A 17,752-nucleotide genomic window follows, 5' to 3' on the forward strand; every position below is an offset into this window, starting at 1 on the left:
ACTGCTTTGTTAGTTAGCCAAAGCTGTATAATAGCAACATACTAACCACAAACCTATGAATTCTCATTGTGTGCAGTAACATTTTGCATGGCACCTTACTTAGTGCCTCTCAGAAATGAGTACACTACCTCGCCTTTATCCATCTCAAAGAATTCAGCTAATCAGTTACACACTATTTCCCTTTCATTAAACAGTATTAACACTGCTAGTTTGTCATCTGATTTCCTATATGTCCTCATACTAACTCCTCAATAATTGATTCCAGCATTTTCTCTATGACAGATATTAAGCCACTTGGCCTATAGTTCCCTGCTTTCTGCCACCTTCCTTTCTACAAAAATAGCATTATCTTAGTATTGTTTTCAAGTTTGCAGGATCTCGCCAGAATCCAGCAAATTTTGATAGATTACATCCAACTTCCCTCCAACCTCTTCATTTAAGACTCTACGAGGTCAGCCACTGACTTTCCAAATTTCAGCCACAATTATTCAGTAATAGAGATTGTTCAAAGTTCTTCCTTTCCTGCAGCATTTTGATTATCAGTTATGGCTAGAAAAATTTTATTGCCCTCTATGTGAAGACTGATCCAAAATAATTATTCAGAAATTCTGCCTTTCTAATTTACCAGTCTCATTCTGTAAGGAACTAATGTTTACATTAACTCATCTTTATAAATACCTATAAAGATCTTAACATCTGTTCTGTATTATTAGGTTTACAATTGTGCCATTCTCCTTTACTGTAATATTTTTAGTTACCCTTTGGTGGTTTCTAAAAGTTTTCCAACTATCTGAATGAATACACTCTTTTTTTGCAATATCACATGAATTTCTTTTCCCAATTTGAAACCATCATTAGTTAACTGCACCTCCACGTCATTGAGCCTCACTTTCTCTCTGGAATGTACCTTTGATGAGATTCATGAAATATATCTTTAAAATGTCTGCCATTGCTGATCATTTTTTTTATCTTAATCTATTTTCTCAGTCCATTTTTCTCATACAATTGTGATTGTTTTACTTATGTTTAGGACACTAATTTAAGACTCATATCTTCCAAGGAAACAATTTATTTAAATGCTGCAACTGACACAATTGCCTGGATTTTTATGAAACTTTTATTAAAGCAATGGGCAATTCCTTATTCTTTCACTGTTAACCATAAAAATTAAGCCTACTACCATTTGTTGGAGTGCTGCACAGGTTTAGGCAATGAGCATCCAAAACAATTATGAATGCTGTAAATACTGCTTGGCTAGTACATCAAGTGACATCGGACATTGAGCACCATCTAATCAGTTGCATTTTACTAAGAAGTTGCAAAGGATACAGCTTAAAAAGACACTCCCTCACCTGGCTGTTGACTGTCTGAGAGTTTATGCTGGGCAGAATGTCAGTTAGATGTTTTTTAATGAATTCTGATGGGTCCAGCTTCAGTCTCAGGAGAATAGCTGACCAAAGTCCTGTTTGAGCAGCCTCTACAAAAAACAAAACAGCCATTAGAGACATATATGACAGCCTGCATGGAATGATGAATTACTCAGCCCAGACAAGGATTATTTCATCATCAACTTAAATGAGAATCTGCATCACACAAAATTACTGAGAGTTTAAAACCAAGTGTTAGGGTAACCTAACCTAGTCACTCCTGTTTCAAATCACAGGTGTGCAAGGAGAAGCCACGTGGCCAGTGCTTTACTTGAATCAACAATATTTCAAAGAAGCACGTGCAAGGAACAATCCACATCAAAGGCTTGCAACTCAAAGAATGCCCATTACTCAATACTGCCTTGCAATTTGTTAAAGGATGCGGCTACCATTTACTGGTTTTAGTTCTGGCATTGAATTGCAACAGAAGTGGTAGCTAATGCAAAATGTAGCTTTAATCATGTTTTTGGATTTTCATTACTTAAGCTTTCCACCTATTGGACTCAGCTAATCAACAACCGCCAAAACAAATTCAACTGCTAATTTGATTTGTAAAGATGAAAACATTAAAAAGCCATGAACGGACCCTGATGCACCAGGACCTGATGGTGTACTTGGTAGGGAAATGAAAATCTGTGCCAACCAACCGGTGGGAGTGTTCAAGGACATCTTCAATCTCTCACTGCTGCAGCCAGGGTTCCCACCTGCTTCAAAAGGGCGACAATACCACCAGTGCTCAAGAAGAGCAGTGTGATCTGCCTCAACATCCATCGCCCAATGGCACTCACATCTTGTGATGAGGTTGGTCATGGCAAGAATCAACTCCTCCCTCAACAAGGACTTGGACCCACAGCAATTTGCCTATCGCCACAATAAGACTACAGTGAATGCAATCTCACCACACTCTACATAGCCTTGGATCACCATCAGGCTGCTGTTTACTGATTACAGCTCAGCATTCAACACAATCATACCCTCAATTCTAGTCAACAGGTTCCAAACCTAGCCCTCTGTGCCTCCCTCTACAACTGGATTCTTGACTTCCTCATCAGAAGTCGTGCGGATCAAAAATAACATCTCTTCCTCACTGACAATCAACGCTGATGCACCTCAAAGATATATGTGCTTAGCCCACTGCTTTACTCTCTCTACAGCCATGACTGTGTGGTTAGGTACAGCTCAAACACCATCAATAAATGGCTGATGACACAACAATTATTGGCAGTATTTCAGATAGTGACGAGGTGGTGTACAGGAGTGAGGTAAATCAATAGGCTGAGTGGTGTTGCAACAACCTTGCACCTAACATCATTTGACCAAGGAATTAATTGTGGGCCAGGAAGGGGAAGTCAAAGGAACATACACCAGTTCTCATCGAGGAATCAGCAGTGGAAATAGTTAAGGTGTTTCAAGTTCCTGCGTGTCAACATATCTGAATATCCACCCTGTGCCCAACATATTGATGCAATTACAAAGAAAGCAAGACAGCAGCTATATTGCCGTAGGAGTTTGAGGAGACTTGGTGTGTCACCAGACTCTCGCAAATTACCCTGGAAAGCATTCTAACTGGTTGCATTACCATCTGGTATGGAGGCGTCACTGCATAGGATTGGAAAAAGCTGCAGAAAGTCGTAAACTCATGATGGGCACTAGCCTCCCCAGCAATGAGGACACTTTCAAAATGCAATGCCTCAAAAATGTGACATCAATCATTAAGGACCCCGATCACCTAGATGTACCCTCTTCTCATTGCTACCATCAAGGAGGTGGTACAGAAGCCTGAAGACACACACTCAACATTTCAGGAATAGCTTCTTCCCCTCTGCCTTCAGATGTCTGAATGGATAATGAACCCACTTACACTACTGATCTTTTTTACTCTCTTAAACTACACATATATTGTAATTTGCAGTATTAATTATTTTATATTGCGATGTACAGCTGCCACAAAACAACAGATTTCACGACTTATGCCAGAGATATTAAATCTGATTCTGATTCTAAAAATAAGATCAAAATTTCAAAGGACTTAAGTGTAATAAAATTAACAGGTGAAGATGAAGACAAAGATGAAAATGTGGTAAGGACAGAGAAGAAATAAGAATATTTACTAAGCAAGTGCCTACCAAGACAGGGAGAAATTGGGATCAAATTTATCACTGTATGACACCATGGCTATCATATAAATCTTTAAATTGCAAAGTTTGGCAAGACAGATCAATATGTCTGCATACAGATTTCTCAGGAATTACTGAGCCACACAGTCGGAATATGTTCAATTTTGAAGGTACAGTACGGATGAGGTGTGCAGGAGCCTAACCCATCAGAGGTTAGTAACAATGAGTTCCGCCAACAGTTTGTTGTGTGCTCCAGATTCCAGCATCTGCAGTCTTATGTCTCTGGCTAAAATAGAAAGATGGCATCATGGGCAGGTGGGATATATTAATTTTGATTTTGAACTCTGTGCAGCTTCTATATTATAGTGTTTATTTTTAGAAGTATAAAGGCAATTGATTCTCCTACTTTAGGGTTAGGTTTACCTCTCTAAAGGTTAAGAATTTTAATCAAGTATAGGCAGTATAGAAATTCTGATGTTTGACCAATTTGATAAGAGCAAAGCTAGCATATACGTTAAGTTGTGAAATATTTGGAAGAAAATGCTATTAGCCGAATATGTTTTAAACCATGTGGAGAAGAGATATCATGTGGCTGGGCTGTTAAAAGGAACTTTAAAATTCCTCTCATATTGTGTTATATCAGGGGTCTGAATGTACTTCTGTCACCCAACAATCAGAAATCACACTTCAGTTGTTAGGACTTTTTCTGTACAATATAGAGTTAACTTACCTCTAAATAACATAAAATAAATTAAAAACTTGACATAAGTAAAAAGGTACAAATAAGGTAAACAGGGATGGTTATTTTCAGATTGGTGAGATTGTCACAAGGCAATGCAAATGTAAAAGTCAGGAAAGTAGGCAAAGAGGAAATTATTTCAAGCGCTAATTAGAAGGCAAAATAATTTGCCACAACCCACTTGTGAAGAAATCATAAACTCACTGAGAAGCGGAATTAGAACTGTTGTAAAAGGAGAATATCAGCAGATTAGGGACAAAGCAGAAGAGTGACATTTCACTGCTGGCTCCAAGAGTAACTTACACATATTATTATAATATAGAAATATTCGACAATTCTTCTAAATGTTAGCTTGTAACTGAGCAATTTAAGTCTCAAGAAACGTGTGTAGTATAGACAGTAAGTTGTTATGCTATTTGAAGACAGCATGCTGTGCTGATAATAGATAATTAGCTTTGCAGGTCCATTACCTTTGAACAAACAAGTTAGAGAAGTGCTTCAAAGTAAGTGCACTTTTTCAACCCTACCTATGGATGGGTGGTGTGCCATGAATACAATATCTCCAGCCAATTTCTCAGCCTCGCTGACGTCATTTTCCAAACCTGGAATACTTGTTATCACACACAATGCCTCCACCAGTACACGAGGGGGGATGTAAGACTTTGCAGCTTCTGTGGGTTCACCCGACTCTGATATTAACTGCTCCGGAGGGATCACCTATCAGAAGGATGCATTATTTTTGACTTGTTGCAGAATAAAGAAACCAATACTCTTTTAATAATAACCCACATTAATACAGTGCTCTACAAACTAATAATTAAATCTTTACAGAACTGTGACATCGAACAGCTACATACACTGAGAACTTTACAAAGCTTTCAGTCGGTATATCTGACAAAAGGAACAATTCTCCCTGAACATTCAATGTCCAAATGTGGATCCTGTTCACATTACACTAACCATTGCATAAAAATCCACAGAAAAGTGCATTATAAAGTTTCAATGTATAATTTCTTGGAAGCATGTAGTATTGAAAATTAAAACAGAACATGCAATCATTTAATGGAATAAAATCATATGGCTGGATGGTTGGGGGTGGGGCAGTGTGCACCAAAATGGTAAATATGGCCTAAAATTAGCTTATGCTCTTCAAAGACATTTTGCCAAATGTGCGGATAGTTGGCCTTCATGTGAACCTTGATTTGGGACTTGTCACCAAGATGTCTGTCTGCATTGATCGTTGGCACAAGTGCTCTGAAATGATATGGAAAGAATGGGTGCACAGCTATGTTTTATCTGGAATCAAATTTTGAGCCACACAACTATTGAAATATCTCAGAGCCCACTGCAGATAGCTGATTAGCAAGCTTAAAATCCTTCTAGATTTTCCACTAATATTTCAAAATTCTTAGCCATATGCACACCAAGAAAAAATATAGACCTTGTGGGTGTTCAGAACAGCTTGGAGCTCTTCCAGTAGTCCATATGCTAATTTAACACCACCCAGTGATGAGAGCAACTTTCTGATTGTCTGCTGAGCCTGTTTTCGAACTCGCCACACTTTGCTCAGCAGCACAGCCACTAAGGCTTTGTGGTACATCCTGTAAATAGCAGAGATAACACAGTTTGCAGTGAATGGATGCATCACTATCACTCAGCACATTCAGAACAGATCTTAAAACTGACTGATACAAGGAGCTTATTACGACATCATCATTAGATTTGTATCAAAACAGTACATTAATCAAAAATCATGTCAAACAGTGCTTACAAAAATTAAGATGGAGGTTTGAGAACAATTCTATTTTGAAATCCAAAATTCCAAATCAGAGATCCAACCCCACCACCAGAAGTAAATTCAGGAGTCCATTTTGGTAGCTGGGTTGTGCTGCTGATTGGAGCGTTAGACAGGTTTCTTTTAAACCTGCCTGTTCACTCAAAACATGCCCTCTTCTCATTGCTACCATCAGGAAGAAGGTACAGGAGCCTGTAGAGAGAATGATTTAGGAACAGCTTCTTCCCCTATGCCATCAGATTTCTGAATGGTCCACAAATCCATGAACACCACCTCACCATTTTACTTTAGTTTTGCACAACTTACTTTTGTGTTGGGCACATGGCCAAGTGGTTAAGGCATTCGTCTAGTGATTTGAAGGTCGCTAGTTCGAGCCTTAGCTGTGGCAGCATGTTTGTGTGCTTTTGCAAGGTACTTAATCACACATTGCTCTAGTGTCTGTGCGAGGAGTGGTGCCCCACACAGGCTTCCAATCTGTGCCTTGTAAGGCATGAAAATGCCCGACGCAGGCCTCTCATGGTCTGAGTCAACGTTCCCTTCCTCCCTACGTTTTAAATACGTCGCAGTTACTGGGCCATCAGTTAATTAGGGCAGCTGCTTATTTAGGACAAATCCTAAAGAACAAAAACTAATTGAGAAAATAGCCAAGATTCCCTTTGTTTATTTGGACACTATGCCGCTTAATTGGGTCTGGAGACTGTTGCTGAATAGTTTCGAACTAGTGTACTTGTGTGGCTGTTATACACTACACTGTGCTTAGAGCAAACGGTTTTCAAATAGTGCTCAAAAAGGAATAATTTTTATCTTTGATTGTTAGTGAGAAATAAAAAGTAGACAATTTGGAACTGTTTTGTTCACTGTGTTTTCAAGCATTTGGGCTTGGAGATACCAGAAACAATTGGGAGTGAAAATTAAATAATTGCACTACTGCAAGTTAGGTACTATGAAGAATTTGAAGCTATCGACAGTCATCTTGAATGTTACAGTGAACACAAAGATTTGAAGGATGCTATTGTTGAAAGCATTGTATGGAGGTAGTCCATTATCTGCACTGTTCCCTCTAAGCTGTGCAAGTGCAAGGCCATACAGTAACTGAAAAACTCCCACATACATATGCTTTGTTGCCGCACATGTGGAATTTTATATAATATTAATATAATTTAAAAATCTATGTAATATAATTGTGAAATACCCTGTGTCAGGGAATATAATACATAAATTTCATAATTAATAAATGTACCACAACCTTTACTTTAGAGCTTCAATGTAACAATAAACACAGAATGGAAATTGGTAGCTCCAATAAACCACCAGCCAGCTGAACATCGATGTACATTACAAAGAAAAAAACATTTATAGTGCCACACAGTTATCAGACTCTGTAAATACGTTCTCCTCAGAGGAGTGGTTAATCTGCGCAGCTGTAAAAAAAATTAGAGGGAACTTTGATTATCTGCACTAGGTGTCTGAACTGATCTTCATTCATTTACAGTGAAGAGAACAGCAGTGCACACTGGATAAATTCCTCCTTTGATAACTATTAGACCATAAGACAAAGGAGCAGAATTGGCCCTTTGAGCCTGCTCCGCCATTCGAACATGGCTGATTTATTATCCCTCTCAACCCCATTCTCCTGCCTTCTCCCTGTAACCTTTGACCATTCTCACCAATCCATCCTCTGCAGATACAAGACAATTTTATGAAAGGGGCTCCATAAATCTCCCCATTCTCAAAAAATATCACAGCCCAGCATGTAGATGCAAAAGACACGGCTAATTACACACCATTTCAGCTAAAACTGCAGGGGAATAAGGAATCTCGGCATCTTTCTAAGGTCTTTACATCACAAAAGGCATAATTCAGCCAACTGGATTCACTGCACGTCAATATATAGAAACATTTGAGAAAATTGGGCATTGCAAAAGAAATAGGAACTGACATTATCCTGGTTAACTTCAGAAATAAGTGCATCACTAGACATGTTGTGATACTAAGTTACAACACTATTATTGTTCTGAGAATATGGGAAAATCTCCAGGTACATTCTGTCCTTAAAAAGACAAATCCAATCACAGTCTCAACAGTCTACTCTCAATCATTAGCAGAGTGATGAAGCTGTCATTAACAATGTTATCTGTAGCCTGAATAATGATGACACAAGAGACTGAAAATGCTGAATATGGGCCAACAAGCAATCTGATGCACAGGGTTTCCATGTGGAACATGGCAATTCCTTTCCTTTCCGGAACTAATTCACAGTTTTATAATACTGTTGCAGTATTGGTAGTGTTCTAATTTGTTCTGTATTTTATTTAAATATCTCTGAAAGGACCACAACCTTGTAGCGGCTTGGAGGCTTGTGTGCCTCATGACCCAGAGGGCTATGTTGGCTGGAGTCAGGGCTTTATGTTTTGGTTCTCGGTAGGGTCACCCATGCCAAGCAGGTCAAAGGGTAGAGGACAGATTAAGAGTGGTCTACCGGTTCTCCAGGTTTGGGGGTTCAGCTCAGTGATAGAGGACTTTCATTGCTGCCCTAAACACCAGCGATGTAACGGGGAGTAAATAAAGTTATTTAAATACAGAATTTGTTACAGTGTCTTTTTAAAATACTTTTAACTATTTCCATGAAACTGGCTAATTGGCGCAGCTACTTAGTTAGGCCAAAATGTACCAATCCTGAATTAACCAGCACCTACGACATTTCATATTTCTTATTGTAACTTACAGAAATGTTTTTACGTATTGCACTGTACTGCTGCTGCAAAACAACAAATTTCATGATTAGGACTAGGAAGAATAGCTCAGAGTTCCTGATTACTCTGGTTATAAACATGTTCAAGCCGTATGTTGGTGAAAACACATGACACTACAGCACATGAAGATGAATTTAATTATTTAATACGTACTGGCCCTTGATTTCTGGAAGGTCCAAAAGCAGTCTCACTGAGAGTTGCAACACTGTGCAAAGAGCTGTAAAGCAAAGTAAAAAATAATCAATGGAAAAGAAAGATCAACAAGTACACAGTGTAACAAATGTGGTTCTTAAACTAAAGTTCACAGCAACAAAGGTAACTCATGAAAAACAGTTGTTTTTAATCACCAAAAGTTCCACTATTATCGTGCGAGTTGATCTGGTTCTGAATTTACTTCCAATTAATTTAAGCTTTTGGGTTCTATTTCCTGTCAAAATTTGAGATAACATAATCATTGTTTCTATCACTGAATTCAGTCCATTTCACAATGTTGCCTGACAAAGCTGTCCTCTGTCATTTCATTCTAAAACGTTGGGTAAAGATTTAAACTCCTCAGACTTTTAGAGCACATTATTAAACAAAATTAGCCTTGTTTCTCCTTTCTTTCCACTGTGAGTATTTAGTATAGCTGTACCACTCTCCTATAGATCGAAGATCATTCTTGGCCTGCACCACAATCTCTTTGGGATGGAGACATTGTCAGTTCCAGCCTGCTCATGAGAAGAGATTTTGTTTACTGGTTACAAATAAATTTATTGATCAGTTGTAAATGATAATTGCCTGGATCAGCCTGCCAGTTTTTACATCCACAGAACTTCAATAGCACCCCATAGCTCATAGTTAACCAATTTTTAAGGACATTTTGAATGTACTGGATCTCTCTACCACAGCTAGTGTGACGAGAATACACATAGATAAGATGTTAGCTGTCCTGTGTGATCAGCAGTTGGTCTGCCACCTGTCTTCAAGAGAGAGATAAGGAACACAACGAAACAGCACCTGGAGATGTGTAGAGAGCTGTCTGGAGCGGCTCCCCCCTTTGAACCCTGAACTGTTTGAAGTGATGGACAGGCGATACCCCAGCAGGGGGATAAAAAGGGACAGGTTCGCTAAGGCAGGACACACACGACACCCGAGGTAACGAGACCCTGGAAGCGGTGCGCCTCTCACGAGTCGGTGGGAAGTACCGGACAACGCACAGGGTGGAAAGGTACGATCAGCGGGAACCCGGTGTGTGTCCGCCCTTGCCTGGGTGCCGGGTTCACTGCAGAGGATCGACCGCATCTGGAGGAGGGGTCACAGTCGGTGACCTCAGGTGACATCACCAAGGACCTGCCCAAAAGTTGCTTGTGAGCAATCTCGCCGGTCTGTGAGTGGAAGCCGTTTCTGAGTGATCAGTCGTTCCCGTTCTCTCTCTCCTTCCCCCCACCTTGTCCATCGCCATGGCAATGATTACTGCGAACTGAACTAAATTGGACTGAACTTTGTGTCACTTTGAAATTGGTCATTTATCCCTAGACAACGATAGAGCTTGATTGATGCTGTTATCTTAATTCTGTGCACATGTGTGTTTATCATTGCTGAACTGTTGCATTTATTATCCTTTCGATTACTGTGTTGCTTGTTTCTTTAATAAAACTTTCTTAGTTCTAGTAATCCAGACTCCAACTGAGTGATCCATTTCTGCTGGTTTGGCAACCCAGTTACGGGGTACGTAACACTAGCTATGCAAAAATTTTACTCCAGTTTACTGGTGCCCGATTGCCATGGATCTGTCAAGGGCTCTCTGAAGGAGGAACTTCTCCTCTGAGAGGGTTTCGCTAAAGAAACTATATAAAGGCATATTGCTGCTGTGGATGTGTTCACATAACTATAAAGAGCAACCAGAAAAATGTGACTGAAACTGAGAGCCACCTCCCCATTACCTAAACCAGATTACATATTACAAAGCCTTCTTTTAAACTGATCTCTCTCTCTCTCTAATTGGAGGAAAAGCCCACCTTTCATCAAGTGCAGTAGGTAGGATCAACAGCAAAAGCTCAATTTCTCACTTTCTCAATTTCAATATACATAGCTAGGGTGTCTAAGACTTTGGCACAGTACTGTAGTAATTCTATGTATTGCTCTGTACTGCTGTCGCAAACAAAGAACAAATTTCATGATTCTGATATGGACCTCCAATGTGGACAGAGAGTGGGAAGCAGACATTGAGAGGAAAATCATGGCTGGGAAAAGGGAGGGAACTAGAATAACCACAGAGACATTCTGTAATGATCAATAAACCAATTGTTTGTAATCAAATTACTCTGTCTGGTGTCTCAGAGCTGAACGTATCTGCACCTGCCACACTCCCCACCCTTGGCACTCCTCTGCCATCTATCACACACCCCTCCCGCTGCGTTCCACCTACCCTCACCAGTCCCAACTTCCTTTGCTTCTGCCAGATTTATAAACATGCTCCCTCCTCCACGATGACAAATACAGCACTGTGCAAAAACCTTATACACCTTAGCTATACATATGAGCCTAATACTTTTGAGTGGGCACGTGGCCAAGTGGTTAAGGCATTGGACTAGCGACCTGAAGGTCGTGAGTTCAAGCCCCAGCCAAGGGAACGTGTTGTGTCCTTGAGCAAGGCACTTAATCACACACTGCTCTGCGACGACACTGGTACCAAGCTGTATGGGTCCTAATGCCCTTGCCTTGGACAACGTTGGTGTCGTGGAGAGGGGAGACTTGCAGCATGGGCAACTGCTGGTCTTCCATACAACCCTGCCCAGGCCTGTCCCCTGGAGAGTGAAGACTTTCCAGGCGCAGATCCATGGTCTCGCAAGACTAGCGGATGCCTTTATATGAATACTTTTGGACTGAATGAAGTAAAATTTTTGGTTAGAGAAGAAATTGATGCAGAAAGGGTTCATCCATTGTGAACAAACAAAGAACAAATTTCATGATTCTGATATGGACCTCCAATGTGGACAGAGAGTGGGAAGCAGACATTGAGAGGAAAATCATGGCTGGGAAAAGGGAGGGAACTAGAATAACCACAGAGACATTCTGTAATGATCAATAAACCAATTGTTTGTAATCAAATTACTCTGTCTGGTGTCTCAGAGCTGAACGTATCTGCACCTGCCACACTCCCCACCCTTGGCACTCCTCTGCCATCTATCACACACCCCTCCCGCTGCGTTCCACCTACCCTCACCAGTCCCAACTTCCTTTGCTTCTGCCAGATTTATAAACATGCTCCCTCCTCCACGATGACAAATACAGCACTGTGCAAAACCCTTATACACCTTAGCTATACATATGAGCCTAATACTTTTGAGTGGGCACGTGGCCAAGTGGTTAATGTATTGGATTAGCGACCTGAAGGTCGTGAGTTCAAGCCCCAGCCAAGGGAACGTGTTGTGTCCTTGAGCAAGGCACTTAATCACACACTGCTCTGCGACGACACTGGTGCCAAGCTGTATGGGTCCTAATGCCCTTGCCTTGGACAACGTTGGTGTCGTGGAGAGGGGAGACTTGCAGCATGGGCAACTGCTGGTCTTCCATACAACCCTGCCCAGGCCTGTCCCTGGAGAGTGAAGACTTTCCAGGCGCAGATCCATGGTCTCGCAAGACTAGCGGATGACTTTATATGAATACTTTTGGACTGAATGAAGTAAAATTTTTGGTTAGAGAAGAAATTGATGCAGAAAGGGTTCATCCATTGTGAACAAACAAAGAACAAATTTCATGATTCTGATATGGACCTCTAATGTGGACAGAGAGTGGGAAGCGGACATTGAGAGGAAAATCATGGCTGGGAAAAGGGAGGGAACTAGAATAACCACAGAGACATTCTGGAATGATCAATAAACCAATTGTTTGTAATCAAATTACTCTGTCTGGTGTCTCAGAGCTGGGGTTAGTGCAACACAAGAAAATATTAAAAAATTTGCCTAGTACCTACTCACTTAGCATGTTTTTAAATTGGGGGAAAAAATCTAGAATTAAATATATAAAAGGCTACAAGACATAAGAGCAGAATTAGGCCATTCAGCCGTGTCTGATCTACCATCCCATTATGGCTTATTTATTGACACCTTGACTAATCAAGAATCTATCATCCTCCACTTTCAATATACCCAAATGACTTGGCCTCCACAGCCCTCTGTGGCAATAAATTCCACAGATTCATTACCCTTTGGCTAAAGAATTTGTCAATGATTTCCCTGCTCATTCGTGAGGTGGAGGAGCAACACCTTATTTGGATAGCCTCCAACCTAATGAGACGAATGTCACGTTCTCCCTCAAGTAAAAAATATTCTCCCCCCACTTCCATTTCCTTCCTCTCACTGTACCAATGGAAACCGTGTCTAGAATATGACTTTCAGTTAGATGTTTACCCCCCAAAGCTCTCATCCTTCTGCCCATAATGATGATAGTAATGAGAGGATGTGACACCTAGGCTCCGCTTGCTGTTTCATCATTTCATACCTGATACTCCCCAAACAGTATTTCTTGTCTATTATTTCCCCAGTGGTTTTGCTCTCAACAATTAGATTTAACCTTCTTCCACCGACCTCCAATTTTAAAGTCCAATAAGTTTCGTGGGTCGATAACAAACCATATGGGACACTTGATTCTGCTCACAAAGGATTTCTTTTCTCTCCAGTCTTGACAACGTCACCTGCCAAAGTAACCTTCCTCTCCTATTCTATAATACTATGGTTAATCTTCTTCTATTCCCCAGTCTGGCTTCTTTCTTCTTCTCACCTGCCTATCATTCCTCTGGGTCCCCTCCTCCTATAATTCACTAACGTCACCTACCAAATTTCCTCCTCTCCAGCCTTTTATCTTTCCTACCCACCTGGCTTCACCTATCACCTTCCAGTTATCCCGTTCTCTCCCCTCAGCTTTTTATTTTGGCACCTTCCCCCTTCCTTCTTAGTCCTGAAGAAGGGCCTTGGTCAGAAACAGACTGTTGGTTCATTTCCGTAGATGCTGCCTGACTTATTGAGTTCCTCCAGGTTTGTCTGTGTTGCAGAACAGTGTTTAGTTCAAATTTGTGTTTTATACAAACAGACTCCCCCATCACCCGCCTTCCCAGAGTTTATGTTTTTGCTTCAGCACTTAATATTCTGTAGAGTAATTATTGAAGAATTAAATGAAATGAGGTGCAGGTAAGTAAAAAGAAAGCTGGGCCACAAGTCTGTTGAACAGTGGAAAAGACTCAAGGGATTAACTACAAAACTTTTTCCCCTATATTGCTGTTGCCCTATGACATCACACCTACTGAGGTATGTAATGTAAATTTGCTTCACACCTAATAAAATTATAACATTGTTCTTGGAACCATTGACAGACAATTAAACAATGGTCATCACAAAATTACAAATACTCACCATCCTCTGAAGCGAGAGAAAGGAATTTTTCAGAGGTAAAGAATTGCTTCTTCTCATCCAAAATTAATGCCCAGAAAGATGTTAACTTGCTTTCTGAAAATAAAATTAAAGAATCAAATGAATTACTTCAAATTTAGTATCTTTGCCTTACAAAATTATATACATTTTCCCAACTAGATGGGAAACTGGAGGAATCCAACATCGTGTAAGGAATGGAGAGAGGAGTGAGCCACTTCTATCATATATAGCTAATATTTCAGGTCCAGCTGAAACATTAGCCACCTCTTCCCACAGACTGAGCTGAGGTGATTTATTTACCTTCAGATCTTTCAGTTTCGCAAGTACATTCTCCCTAGTAAAGGCAACATCACATACTCCTGACACTCTCAAACTCCCACAATACTGTTAGTGTCGTGCACAGTCAAGACTGATGCAAAATACTTATTCAGTTCATCTGCCATTTCCTCATCCCCCATTATACCTCTCCATCATCATTTCCAGTGGTCTGTTAGCCACTTTCATTGCCCTTTTACACTTTATGTATCTGAAGAAACTTATGGTATCCTCTTTAGTATTATTGGCTAGCTTAATTTTATATTCCATTTCTTCCTCCTTAATGACTTTTTTAGTTTCTTTTTCTTGGTTTTAAAAGCTTCCCAATCCTACTAATGTTTGCTCTTTTATATGCCCTCTCCTTGGCTTTGACTTCTCGTTAGTCATGGTTCTGTCATCTTGCCTTTAGAATATTTCGTCCTTTTTGTGATGTACATATACTGTGCCTTGCGAATTACTTCCAGAAATTTCAGCCAATGCTGCTCTGCCATCTGTGTACTTTCTCAATCAATTCTGGCCAACTCCTATCTCATGCCTCTAATTCCCTTTACTCCACTTTAATACTGATACATCTGACTTCAGCTTCTCCTGAAATTTCAGGGTGAACTCAATCATATTATGATCACTTTCCCCTAACGGTTCTTTTACCTTAAGCTCTCTAATCAATTCTGTTTCATTGCACAACATCCAATCCATAATTGCTGGTCCCTTAGTGGGCTCAACCACAAACTGCTCATAAAAAAACCAGCTTGCCAGCATTCTAGAAATTCCCCCTGTTGGGATTCAGCACCAACCTGATTTTTCCAATTTACCTCAATGCAGGTCCTTGGCTTAATCTAATTAGTCATCAGGAACAAGGTTATTAATGGTATGAGACCACTGCATCATATTTAAAAAAAACTCTGCACGTAGCTGAGTTTAAATAAAAACAAAATTACAAACAAAAAGCTGGAGGAGTTCAACAGGTCAGGCAGCATCTATGAAAATGAATAAACAGTCAATACTTAGGGCCGAGACCCCTTTTCAAGACTAGAAAGGAAGGGAAAGATGCCAGAAACCAAAAGTTGTTGGAAACTGTCAAGCAGGTCAGACAGGTCTGTGGAAAATGAAGTAGTTTTCAAAATCAAGGCCAACAGAATAACTGTGTTCTTGCCACAGATGTTGTTGGATTTGAGTACATTTGCCATTTTCTTTCTATTTCATATTTCCAGCATTTCATTTTGCTCTTGGGAATTAAAAGGATTACCAATTTAGTTCTTGATGCTGAAATCAAAGAAAGCCACTTACCAATTTGTGTGTCCACCAAAGATAACCTGCAGATCAAAACGGCAGCTGCAACACCTTCTGTTACAATGGAAACCTGGGTGTTCTGTGAGGCCACCTTTTCAACAGTCTGCAGGAATAGCGGCAATAGTTCTAACGCTTGAAGTAAAGTGTCACCTGATTGGGTGGAAAAGTATCACTCAACAGTGAGTGAAAATGTTAAGCAATGATTTTTTTCCCCTCGAGTTAAGAATTTTAATGCAGTGCATAAATCAATGAAAACAATGACTACAATTACAAAAGCTACTCAGTTAAGAGCAAGCACAAAAAAGATTAATGTACTGATGAACAGCACTAATTCACACCTCTGTTGGCACCCCGTCAATCTCATAGAGAAAATGCTTACGAGAATGCTTTGGAGACTGCCATCTCCAAAAAAAAGTCACAAGGAGCTGGGTGTCTTTGAAAGTAACACATACAAAATGCTCAAAGAACTCAGCGGGTCAGGAAGCATTTATGGAGGGAAATGAACAATGTTTTAAGCTGAGAGCCTGATGAAGGCATTTTGTGTGTGTGTTAAATTGGATTTCCAGCATCCATACAATCTCGTCTTTATGGGGTGCATTTGAAAGGTCACTTAGCTCCTACATTTCCTTCTCATGCCATGCTTTCAATCCCAACCAACCTTCCCTTCCACACTTGAAAATAGTGTCTTACAAATGTTCCAATGGAAGATATCTTTTTATATTTCAGATAACCAAACTCCCTCCAATTATCCATGATCCCTAGCAAAATTGAAGTTATGATCAAGGGGCAATTCTCACTGGTTGGAGATGTACCTTGTGAAAAAAGAGTTTGAGATATGTAGGCATTCTATCTCATCACCAGGATGCCAATGCAGGGGCCCCAGAGGTAACTGTTCTAGGTCAGCATCATCAGCTCTCAGAAGTGGACATGTTCATTGTCAACTGCAACTGCTCAATTCCATTTGCAACTCTGCAAATAATGCAGCAGACTGTTCCCACAGCACCAAGACATGGATAACATCTAGGTTTCACCTGATAAATGGTAATTAACATTCACACCACAGAAGTTCCAGGACATGTTCATCCCCAAAAAAAATTGTCCAACTATTTCCCCATGCCATAAGACACCATCTTGAATTACAGCTGTTCAACCAGTCATCTTTCTCTACATCGTCACGGGATCAACTCAGAGCTTTGCATTTCAGTTGATTTTCTCTTAGCTTGAAGATTCAACCAGTTCTTTAGGTAAGTAGGAAGAAATCCACCAAGAACTCAAATAGTAGCTACTGATGTGAACTGCCAAGGCTAGAACTAGTTAATACCCTACAGCATAGATTACAATTTGCACATTTAATCTTTTTCCAATTGGACTGGTAAACATTAAAACATTAACAACCTATCAACAGATAATTATTAGGAGACACTATGCTAATATAAAATAATCGTAGGAATTTTAAAACTGTACTCACCGTGGAATGAGACTAGCATGCACTGTAAGTATGCATGCCTGATAGCTGAAGTTGATGTTTTCAGGGTAAAAGCCTTTTTGAACCATTCCACTAGCTTCTTCGGAACCTCAGTCGTGAACTTGCTGCACCAAAGCGCAAGAATGGAAATGGCATGAAGCAAAGTGCCCTCGTGAACTGGAAGGAGAGCACGCCCATGAACATAACTCAAATACAGGTACAGGAAAGTTTATTCATGTCAGCTTGGCTCACGATATCAAAAACCCCCTGTATAATACAAAAACACCCACTGTACTACATATGAGCATCTTTTAAATGATCCCATGGCTTTTGACAAGATAACAAATTGAAAAGACTTCTTAAATATTAGAATACTTCAGAATATTTATCCTTGATCTTCCACAAGCATTATTTTCATCCCTCAAGATGTTAATTTCTTG

At 40.1% G+C, this 17,752-nt stretch overlaps 1 protein-coding gene across 2 annotated transcripts in view; it reads right to left on the bottom strand.

The window, feature by feature from the left end:
* Positions 1–17,752, bottom strand: part of gcn1 (GCN1 activator of EIF2AK4) — a 178,227-nt gene that overhangs the window by 133,411 nt on the left and 27,064 nt on the right. For both annotated transcript variants that reach the window (XM_063040918.1, XM_063040917.1), the window contains 7 exons: positions 17,316–17,489; positions 15,845–15,997; positions 14,225–14,317; positions 8,985–9,048; positions 5,725–5,884; positions 4,811–5,000; positions 1,353–1,477 (listed from right to left, as the gene is read on the bottom strand). In XM_063040918.1, the coding sequence (XP_062896988.1) occupies positions 1,353–1,477; positions 4,811–5,000; positions 5,725–5,884; positions 8,985–9,048; positions 14,225–14,317; positions 15,845–15,997; positions 17,316–17,489 (959 nt within the window). The remainder of the gene's footprint in view (positions 1–1,352; positions 1,478–4,810; positions 5,001–5,724; positions 5,885–8,984; positions 9,049–14,224; positions 14,318–15,844; positions 15,998–17,315; positions 17,490–17,752) is intronic.

This window comes from Mobula hypostoma, chromosome 2, assembly GCF_963921235.1.
Source record: "Mobula hypostoma chromosome 2, sMobHyp1.1, whole genome shotgun sequence".
NCBI classification, from domain to species: domain Eukaryota; kingdom Metazoa; phylum Chordata; class Chondrichthyes; order Myliobatiformes; family Myliobatidae; genus Mobula; species Mobula hypostoma.